The 11460-nt window shown below is 40.2% G+C and overlaps 1 protein-coding gene across 1 annotated transcript in view; it reads right to left on the bottom strand.

The window, feature by feature from the left end:
• The window catches only part of MTAP (methylthioadenosine phosphorylase), a 154268-nt gene that overhangs the window by 23310 nt on the left and 119498 nt on the right, over nt 1-11460 (bottom strand). Inside the window, exon 2 of the mRNA XM_009285055.2 lies at nt 7165-7251. Coding sequence (XP_009283330.1) covers nt 7165-7251 — 87 coding nt within the window. The remainder of the gene's footprint in view (nt 1-7164; nt 7252-11460) is intronic.

Genomic DNA, 11460 nt, shown 5'->3' with positions numbered 1-11460 from the left:
GAAGAGGAAGACGGCGCGCTCGTGGCGCACCCGCCGCACCCCGAAGGCGCCCCCCCGCCCCCCCCCCCCCCAGCTTCCCGATAAAATCCCTCTTCCCTGCTGCTGGGAGTCCCAGTTTTGGGGAGTGAACTGTGATATGACAGAGAACTTCTGGTACACTAGTGGCAGAAGTAGTGTTGTATTTGGTCAGCCCAGGGACCAGGAGAGAGCATGCGCTCTCCTCTCACAGCTATACGAGAACAGGCATTCCTCCTGACTAACCAACCAGCCAGGAAGCTAGAGCATTGTGTTTTTAACTGCCCAGCTGGGACACGTGCCCTGCCTTGGAGATGGCCATATTGCCCATGCGGGGCAGCCCCCAACTCATCAACCGCCACTACAACAAATTAACTGCTCTGTGGGCTGTGTTCTGCTCCTGGGCTATATTCATCAGGGAGCTGAAATACACAATGCTTCTAGCTTCCCTTTTTGTTAAAAAATGTAAGGCCTTTGTTTAATTAGATGCTAAACTGCATTTGTGCTGAACAGCGGTGCAGTTGGATGTGCTGCTTCTCCTGTCCAATTCAGAACTGCATGCATTTCACTCTTTTCATCGCACTGTGGAAGAAACTGTAAATAAGCTGGAAGCCACTCTGTGGCAGTCTCTCCTTCCATGCCCCGGGATTTAAAGCTGAAATAGCTATTAACAAAATTATGACTTATTTACTAATCACAAGTTTGAAGTGTCTGGAAGGACTCACATACTTGCATTTAGAAATGTTCTGTTGCTTGCTACTTCATGTAATTTTATTTGTATTTTAATGCTAGCTGTATGATTTCAATTATCATTTAGTTTTACAGCTGTTAATTCTATTACACACATGAAAAGTTGCAGAGATCTGGAATAAAGTAAGGAATAAAGTAATATGTGAGTCCCACATAGCTTAATGCTAGCTGTATGATTTCAATTATCATTTAGTTTTACAGCTTATAATTCTATTACACACATGAAAAGTTGCAGAGATCTGGAAAAGTAAGGAATAAAGTAATATGTGAGTCCCACATAGCTGCTTTAGAGATATACTAATTGCCCCACATGGCTGCTTTTTAGAGATACTAATTTCTGAAAACACCACCACTTTCTACTCCCTATTGCACAGCTCTTTTTGGCCATTTTTAATATGAAATCTCTTCAAAGCACCATAATTTACTCAATCACCTAGGTTTAAATTCTGCCAGACACAGATTTTTTTTTTAATGAATGTAATGTTCCAGAATATTTATTTTTAGAACTGTAGTGTATTCTGCCTTCTTTTTAAAAGTCCCCATTTAATATTAACTTATTGACATTTAAATGTTTAATCTATTTACCTTACTTTACACACACTCTTCTGAACCAGACTTGGCTTTAAAAGTGAAATTTCACACAGAGCGAGAACCTTTCTGTCTAGCTGCCAAGGCATTTTGACGTTGCAACATTCCACAACAATGACAGGTCACAGTAATTAGCATTTGGGATTTTTTGGGGGGGTTTGTTTTGTTTTGTTTTGAGAGCACACATTTGCTGTGTGAAGTAATCAACATGCGCCTTAGCTCACAGCAGGATACAAAAATACTCTTAAAAACTAAAGAGGACTTCAGCCGAAATTCCTTGCCTCCTGTCAAAATGAAAAGTAATGATCAGTAAGTTGAAGACTGGACCCTTTGCTTTACAAGTGACAGATTCAAGTTTATTGCAAGCAATAGATTAAAGTTTATATCAATTTCCAAAAGATTTGGGGTAGAAAGGTGCAATTTAACTGCTATTTGATATTCATCCCCACCACAGAACTCCACTGAATTTTGGCATACACTGCTGATGCAGCAAGAATGCAACAGCTTTGAAATCCAACAGGCTTCAAAATCTAGTTGCAGCAGCCAGGGTTTCCTTCTCTATCTGCCGCCATCCTAGTCACAAGACTTCAGGGTGGCCGTGTAACAGGACTAGTTGTCATCTTTATACAGCTTTCCACAGAACACATTCAGGGCATCTTCCAGGTGACTGTCTGAATACCGATCTTGCACAGGATTGCCAGAAACTTGGCAGAAAAAAAGAAAGATTTGGAATAAAAAATGTGCTGCTAAATGATGAACTGACAGTTTAAGAAAATAATTTGCAGATACTGCATCATGGGTCATTAAAAGAGAGGAAACAAGGATAAATCCCTGTGTGTAAATTTACAAGGAAGTGAAACATACAGAAATTTCAAACTATGTGTTAACCACTTAACAGAGCTAGTGTATGCTTCCGTTCCGCTCTCTTTCTCCCACAAGTTCTTTCCAGTGCTGTACTTCTCTACCACTATCTCAGCTGTATCAGCTTTGAAATGCTGATAAAATAATAAAAACTTCCAATGGAACAATCTGAATTTAAAGCTGTAATACAGTATTTTTAAAGCAGGATTGAAAGGTCCAATAAAAAGTTCTCAAACATTAATAATTCATACATGTATTTAACTACTTCCCCCTTCCACAAAATCCAAGTCAGATATATATTACTCAGTGTTGCAAAACAGAAAAGGAAGCAAAGAACCCTGGGCTTTGCAATTTAAGTTAACCTTAAATTATGACAGTTAACAAGCAATTGAAATAAATCCCCTTTGTCTGCAACATAAATATGCATGAAGTATTGTTCATGTGCTGCTTACAGAATTAATTTTTTCCTTCGTCTCACCTCAAAAGCAAGCTGGAACAGAAAATAGAATGAACAAGCCAAATAAAAATCTGAGGAAAACTTGAGATGGAAAAGTATCTCATCGGTTCCCCAAGCCTTCATTTAACCTGTGATCTAGTTTAGGAACCAAACGATGTACATCGTTTTGGGGAGGCAGAAGAAGAGCTTAAGTGTTATGTCACATGGTCTGATTTTCCTGATGCAAGCAATCAAAGCTCATTTGCAAGGTGGAAATGAGCTTTGATTTGCCAGATACACCTATGACCAAAAAAAGAAGGGGGCACCTAAAGTAATTTTCTAGAACAGGAAGATATTTTGCCCATTTGGGGAAAGGTGATTCAGAATCAAGTTTTGTCATTCAGAAAGCAAAACAATCTAACTGAAAGTATATTCTGAACAAAGTTTTATTAGTAGCTTCAAAATTCAATGATGAAGACAAATGCTGTGGAAAGCAATTTTCTTATCCTGTAAGAGAACAATATTTTCCATATCTGGAGATGGAATGCCAAAAGATTTTAGGGTATTTTCCAGAGAATACTGTATTGGGTTTGTGTGGCAAGGTTTTGGCAGCAGGCGTGGCTATAGGGGTGGCTTCTGTGAGAAGCTGCTAGAAGCTTCCCCCCCATGTCTGACAGACAGACAGCTCCAAGATGGACCCGCTGCTGGCTGAAGAACTGGAGGCTGGGGGAAGGAGCCACATCGGAGAAGTTAATGGAGGACTGTCTCCTGTGGGAGGGACCCCACGCTGGAGCAGGGGAAGAGTGTGAGGAGTCCTCCCCCTGAGGAGGAAGGAGCGGCAGAGACAATGTGTGATGAACTGACCGCAACCCCCATTCCCCATCCCCCTGCGCTGCTCGGGGGGAGAAGGTAGAGAAAATCGGGAGTGAAGTTAAGCCTGGGAAGAAGGGAGGGGTCAGGGGGAAGGTGTTTTTAAGATTTGGTTTTATTTCTTATTATCCTACTCTGTTTTTATTGGTAATAAATTAAACTAATTTCCCCAGGTCGAGTCTGTTTTGCCCGTGACGGTAATTGGGGAGTGATCTCCCTGTTTTTATTTTGACCCACAAGCCTTTCGTTATATTTTCTCTCCCCTGTCCAGCTGAAGGGGGAGTGATAGAGCGGCTTGGTGGGCACCTGGCGTCCAACCAGGTCAACTCACCACAAATACCAAATTTTTGATGCAATAAAAATGGTGGAAATGGACAAGGGAAAAAAGAAGGCTGGAGTATTAACAGCTGTAAGCATATTTATTTTTTAAAAAACTGATGTACTGCATTTTCACTAGTATTACTAATGTAACTTGAAAGATCATGGGAGGACCAATGCTGATATAGCGAATTGCAAAAATTCTCATACTAGCTTCCTTTAAACTTCTCCATATTACACCTGAAAAAAATATCCCCACATTCCCCAATGATATAAGTTTATTTATTAAATGATTCTTATGATTTGTGAAGGCTGAAGCAGAAGACAATTCAAGGACTCTATATGAAAAAAATGTAAGCTATTATTGTGCTTCTAAAAGTAAAGAAACAGCGTTAAAAAACATCTATTTTGCTGTTGTCAAATGTCAAAGGTGCCAAGGAACACCACCACCAGAAAGGTTTTCAGTTAAAAATCTTTTGGCTATGTCCTTCCCAAGAAACTTAAGACTTAAAAATAAAAATTTAAGGAATGTAGAATTGTACACTTTGCATTTTTACAGTATAGAATGAAATGGAGATACACTTTTTTAACTATGTCTTGCATTTTCCTTCTGGCATTCAGACATTCATTTTCATTCTTCCTGCTTTTGCTTGAACTAAATAGGCTGGATATTGCATCTCTGATTCTCTCAGCACTTAAAAGACCACAAAGTTCTGAACAGTTTATTTAGATTAAGCCCTTCACCTCTTAAATTTCAGGCAGATTATCCTCCATTGATGTCACAGCTCTAAGAAAAAGCATCTTTTTGGCAGAAAAATCCCAATTTGGTTTTATTTCAGTAACAATCAAGACACACCTTTAGAAAAAAATACTAACATAAACCACAAACTTCTAAATTTTTCCAAGCACACTTAAAAAAAAAAAAAAAAGGTTCTCATTTGCCCTTTTGCATTCAGCAATAGCTGTTCCTCTCATCTCTGTTGTTCTAAAATGAGAGAGGCAGGCTGTGTAACACCTCCTTCCTGAACACTAAAAAGTCTCAGCAGAAAAATAAGCAAACATTGATCCATCTAATGATACCAATTAAATTTGTGAGGTTTGTTTCTGCTTCAGCTGAAGCAGAACTTGACCGACTCAATGCACTTTATGCCACTGTATCTTGTGGTCTAAGCCCTGCACATCTTACACTAAGGCTGATCCACCAGTTGCTCCATGAGGATGAAAACTGCATTCAAACACTGAAGTTAATGCGCTTCTATGCAGGAGTGAATCTACATGAAACAACCATCAGACCGATGGCCTGAGTTCTTAGGAGTTCAGATCTACAGGCAGAGAGAAGAGGAACAGGCCAGGAGGGGTAAGGACGAAAGCTCGCCGTTTGGCTGTGCTCCCTTTCACAGAGACAGAAGCCCCACGAAGTTGCGGTTTTCCATCCTGGTCAGCTTAACAGTCCCAGTTCAGCTCACCACAGTATCTAGAATCCACACTTGGGTTCCTACCATGACATCTCAGTTACACTCCCCCAAGCCCCCCCTGTACACAGAGACAGAATATTCACAAGCTTTTTCTTTAAGTTGAGCCTATGCTAAATGCATACACAAGCTCAGACACAGCCAGTCCATTGATCAAGGTTTCTCACAAACCACAACAGGCAACCAAGATTTATTTTCCCCTAATCATGTTGCATTCTGTGAAGAACACAGAAAAAAGACAGTAGCTAAGCTGCTTCCTAAATGAAATTAAAAAAGCCTTCCGTACTGACCAAAGGTGCAGGATTGAAGAAGCTTTTTCCACTCCCTTGTGCAGGAGCCATCCTGCAGGTATTCCTACTCTTCTCAGTAATACTAAACCCTGCCATAGGCCACTAACTGCACTGCAGAATTTGGACCACCCAAATCCTGTTGCATCCCAGTGCTGTCACAGAACAGCCCTCCAAATGCTGTGCTGCCACTGTGCCCTTAACTCTGATCTGAACAGACCCCTGTGAGTGAGAAGAATGTTTCATCTGTCCTGGATATGAAGGCTTCAGTTAATATCTGCTACAAGCATAGTGCTATTTTTGCTTTGTGAGCAGTCTCCAGACACAGCCATGCTGTGACCATCCATGACTCTCAAAAAATAGGGAATACAATGGCAGCTGGTTTGGTTTAGCCAGTAGATTCTACTTCAGACCAATGCTGGCTACCGTTTGGAGAGCTGGGTACAGAAAATGGAGGAGGCAAGTTCCCTTCATGCTCTTGCAGTTTGTTAACAGATTTTGAAGAATAGTGGAAAAGTCAAATGTGTTTTTCTGATTATGTTTTCTCCTCCCTTAATCTTTTTCTCCTTCCCCTTCTTGAATGGTGGGCACAACAACTCCGCTTGCTCTTTACACTCTTACTTCCCCCCTTAAACCATTCTGAATGGAGGCACAGATTCAGATTTTCAATCATACACCACAGTGCTGAGCTTTCTGGCAAGCTTCTACCCATAAAATGGCTCTTGCTACCACATGCCAGATATTTTACTGGCAGATTTTGCAAGACATAATTCTGATGGCAATTATAAAGCACCCAGACTCCCTTGATCTTATGACATTACAGAATATCTGAGATCCAGTTCTTCTATGAACTTTCTGTGCCAACTCGAACCTCTCTCCTCCTTGATTTCCTGCCTATAAAACTCCTTCTCATCCTTTGTCTTGCCTGTTCCTACTATAAATGCTTTGGGGCAGGAATTGTCCTTCACAACACACTCGGCACTGCGTATAGAGCAACACCCCTAGCCTCTACTCCCTTTTACTGAGGAAAAGGGCTGAAGCAAAGTGAAGGAGAGTTGGTCAAGAATACCTGTGCCACAAAAACAGTTTCAGAGCTTCATTTTCAAATCAGTTTCAAATTATGTGGTTATAAGCATGACTGTAAGGAGAACATTGGTATGCAAAACATAATTCAGTGATTACAGGGAAAATGGTGGCCCATATACCTCAAAGGACAGTCTTCTGCAATTCAGAAAGGTTCCTGGAGTGATCTGACATATACTACAGGTCACACAACAGCACAAATTTGAAAGAGAGGGTTTATCCCTCTTGATGCAAATTCAGGACTGAGTTTGTAAATTCATCCAATCTACAAATGAGAAGAGGTATAGTCTCCTTTGCACATAATCTTTGTAACACCTTGTTTCTATGAACTAAGAATCACACAATACATAGCAACTAAAAGGAAACAGTCTTGTGACAGTACCCCCTTTATGCATTCATTTAACAGTCTGAAAATTCTTAAAGCATACAAACACCTTTAAAAACAGAAAAAGTCTCAGTAATAAGAAAAATACGTTATACAGACCTTGCCATAAGGAGTATCAACATATTTTTCTGTTCTTCCTTCTAAGATATCTGGATCATCCAGGCCAGTTCCACCAATAATTCCGATCTTACACAGAAAAGTACATATTAGGCTTCTTGAGATTACACTCCATTTAACAGCATGTCTGAAAAACTAACTAGGCAGCTACAAAATCTATTTTCTGCTTGAGACAGAGCTAGACTACAGATCAACAAAACATAATATGCCCAGCACAGTTTCTCAGAAAAGAAATTTCAAATGACTGATTTTAAACAACTGTATTTAACCTGCCAATTTCTTATACTATGATTCTCCTCTTTAAAGATATCAAATTAAAAAAGCTATGGAAAAAACACAAAGATGTGCCAATTCATCATTTATTCCCAATATAAAAATGAAGGGTGTTACTTGGGAATGCCTTTAATGAGTGAGAAATACCTGTATAAAGCATATTATAACAAAGGCTTCTTGTTTCCATGGGGAAAAACAGTCCACTACATAACCGCCATACTGAATACCAGGCCTTACTATATAGCATTATACAGACAAAATAATGAAGACCTTTTTTTTCTCCAAAAAATTAGGGTTTTTTGTTGACCTGCCAAGATCTAAGAACTTCCCCGTGTCTGTAAGTAGTCTCTGTACAGCTTCTGAAAAGGGCGACAGCTCAATACCATCTTCACAAGTGAAATAAAAAGAATCTGCTGACAATTTCACCTGCTGTGAGCACTGCTGCATTTCTTCACGTATTTACAATTAGGTCGCCTCGTACCAAAGAAAGTACGCTCATTCAAATTTTGCCTGCAGCTGGGTCACTAATTGTCTCCTGTGTAGACACACTGGTGTCAGGTTTTATTCGACTCACAACCTTTCCCTAAGTAGACACTTAACAGACTCTTGCTCCTCCTTTTTTTTTTTATGAAGCCTTTTCAAGTACTTTTTTCCCAAATTTTTATGAAATTGACTAACAGTTTCAAAGGATAATGGAAAGGGAAAAGAGAGGGCAAAGCAAAGGGCCTGTTAAACAAAATATATTTTATTCCCTTAGGAAATCAGGCTAAAAGTCCTATGTTGTGTTTTGATACAACTTGTAGTGAAGAAGCATGAAGTCACTCACAATTACCACCTAGCTGTCATGCTTTAATAATCACTGATTTCTTGTTCTTGCTCATTGCTTATCTGTTCTACTTCTTTTATAAAAAAGGGGAAAGAAAAAAAAGGTAATTTGAAACATATATTCTCACGGAGACTAAACTCACCTGTGATTTCATACTCCAGCTAAAGAAAAATGCATCTGAATTTTCTTGTTTCTAGTTCATTGGAAAGTATCTTGGCTTTGCCTTTCTAGGGATAATTCCATTTTCAATCAAGTCAAGTTTTTTCTTGAGTTCAGAACATTTCTAGCTCTTTGGATGGAATGGGTACTGTCAGGCCCTTCACAACTTCAAGCTTAGTAATGGTATTTAAAAATAATGTCACCACTTATCACAGGCAGAGAAAATGCCCATGTTTCTTTTTTCTTCAATGCAACCAGTTGTTGCAAAGTTTGTCTCACTTTTAAGCTGAAGAATTCATATCATGGCTGAGTTGCTTATCACGGAAAAAAACATTGGAACCATTCTGCCATGACTTACTACTGCATGGTTCCACCATTTTTCATTATTTTTAAAGACAGAAAATTTCTCAAGTAAAGAAAAATCAAGACTTCAATGTACAACACCCCCTTCCACAACACACACCTACTGCCTCTTACTCTAGCTTTTTCTTAACTTCCACATTCACAGGGACCTCATTTGTTCAACGGCTATATTAGTTGGCTCATCAAGCATTTCGTTTCAACAAGCAGAGACCCTGTGGTCTTCGTTACACACAAAACATTTCTCTGAGAAAGCTTTCCACATCAGATGGTGTAAATGCTGATACACTGACGTAGTTTTAACAGATCTCATATTTCCTTTTGCTACCCCCCTGTGGAGCACGAGGAGTAGTACAAAGGAAAATACCAGTAAAAATCCACAAACTCCAACCCTGAATATACTTAAGCATTAGGGAAGACATAGGTGATTATTTGCAGTAGTACTGATGGGTCTGTTCTCATGTTGCTTATTTATCACAAATGTTCCGATTGTTAGATTGCTCATGAAAATCCTGAAAACTATATAAATTTTAGGATGAACAATTTTTTGCCTTAAGAATCATGTAAGAAGTGTGCAACAGGAGCAATCATAAAACTCAAAATCAACAAAAGACCATCTTTAACATTGTTCATGCATGACTTAAGATTGAGAATATTCAAAAGGGAATGCTTATCTGCGGGAATTTTTATGTCTGGCAAAGTGAAAGTTGTTGGGACTGAGGACAACAGTGCAATGCTGGAGATACCAGCTACAGCTACATGACATAAAAGTTATTTTGGAACTGCAATGCTTTAAGGTCCTTACAAACACACAGATCCAGCACTGTTAACAGACTGTTCCTGTACCAGAAAGCAGCATACCCAATCTGTGGCAGCACAGAGCTCAGCCCGTTCATGGCAGCACAGGCCTGATGAGGTTGCTTTCAGATTTGCTCTTGGGCTCCCTACTCCTGCCGCTGCAGCAGCATCAATATGTGCTTGTGCTGCACACTTCAGTTCCAGAGCAGGCTTTCACACCAACAGCCATGCTGTCAGAAATGGCAGCAGCACAGCGAGCTAGCAAAGTATTCACAGGTCCCAAGGTGGAGAACCCACAGCATGGAAGAAGAGCTAGACTACCTTGAATTTGCTTTTGTCTTCTTACTCCCTGCAAAACACCTTAGAAGCAGTTTGGTCAACCTTCAAGCCACCTTAGGCAACACTGGCTAGAGAAACGCCGGGCTCACTGTAATTCACAAGAGAGCTACTACAGTTCTATTACAGGAAGTTAGGCCGGCAGAGATTTGTTGAAGCAGCTGCTTCTCCAACCATGTAATGCCAACTCAGAGCTGGCAGCACCAACCCTAAAATTAATTTTATCTCTCTGCAAAAGAATTATTTTTCCTCCAGTTTACATAATCTCCAGGAATATCAGCTGCATCTTGGGGCTGGAGACCCAAAAATCTGACTCTATATTAAATTCTGCTTTACAGACTTTCTAGTGAATTATCAAAAGGAATGCAGCTGCTCTAGGCTCAGTGGGGAAATACCCTGCCAAGGGAGCTGAGGTCTATTTCCACCCAGCAGCCCAGGCATTGAAGGCAAGGAATGACAGAGAAGAGTTGACTCAGGGAGAATAGTCTCACCTTTCCTCAAAAGGCAGAGACAGTCACATCTAGGAGTGACCTCAAGAATGGAGAGATGCAAGACTGTATGCTCCATTCCAGACTTTGCATCCTACAAAGGGATATGAAGGACATAACCTGTAAAAATTAATGGAGGCTGTAGCTAAGGTTATCTGGAATTAAATCTAAAGTAAAATGGCATTGCAGTGCAATGAAATGAACTATTTTACTATGGCATAGTCCATCTCAAACATTGGGATGGAGAGCAACAAATGTGAAACCTAACAAAAAGTTATCACACCAGTAACTACAAAATCAAAAGCATTTCTCTGTGGGAGTCCAAATAATGATCACACTTAAGTGCACGCCTTTCTTCACCTGCTGTTTGGTGAAGCTCCTCGAATAGGTTCAAGCACATGACACCGAATTATCAGTGCAGTAACAGTCTACAGTTGTCCAGCTGAGGGTCTTAAACACTAGTACATGTTAAGCATTGTCATGATCAGCTACGAGTCTTTGTGACAACTAACAACCAATGAATACATCTGTATTCCTCTCTTCTACTTTGGGGATAATGAGGGGAGGATGGCATGAAAAAGACTTTCATTTAAAAGGAGATAAACAGCAAGCTGCATACAATTTACACTTAAGAGAATAAACCCATCTCTATAAAATAGAGACAGCTTGTAACAGATTTCTATGCACCAAAACAACTAGGAGAGTTACTTCACCTTAGAAAACTAATTCATATTTTGGTCAAACACAAACGCTGAGTTTCAGCCTAATTGGCCTGATCATCCCTGATGCAGGCCGTCACGTTTTGGAGCCACTATTTAAACACACGGGACGGACAAGTTTTCGGTGAAACTTTTGTACCGGCTCACTTCTGCTACAGCTTCGGGATTTGTGCACCCAACGACAGTTACAAACCCGCCCCGGTCCCTCACTGACAAATCCCACACACCGCAGCCGGGTCGGTAACCCCGAGAAACAGAGGCCTCCGGCTTTCATTTAAAAAAAAAAAATAAAAAAAAAAAAATTCGCCTCTTCCGGGAC

Source organism: Aptenodytes forsteri, unplaced genomic scaffold, assembly GCF_000699145.1.
Source record: "Aptenodytes forsteri isolate BGI_AS27 unplaced genomic scaffold, ASM69914v1 Scaffold167, whole genome shotgun sequence".
Lineage (NCBI taxonomy): Eukaryota > Metazoa > Chordata > Aves > Sphenisciformes > Spheniscidae > Aptenodytes > Aptenodytes forsteri.
This window is presented reverse-complemented; position numbering and strand designations above follow the sequence as displayed.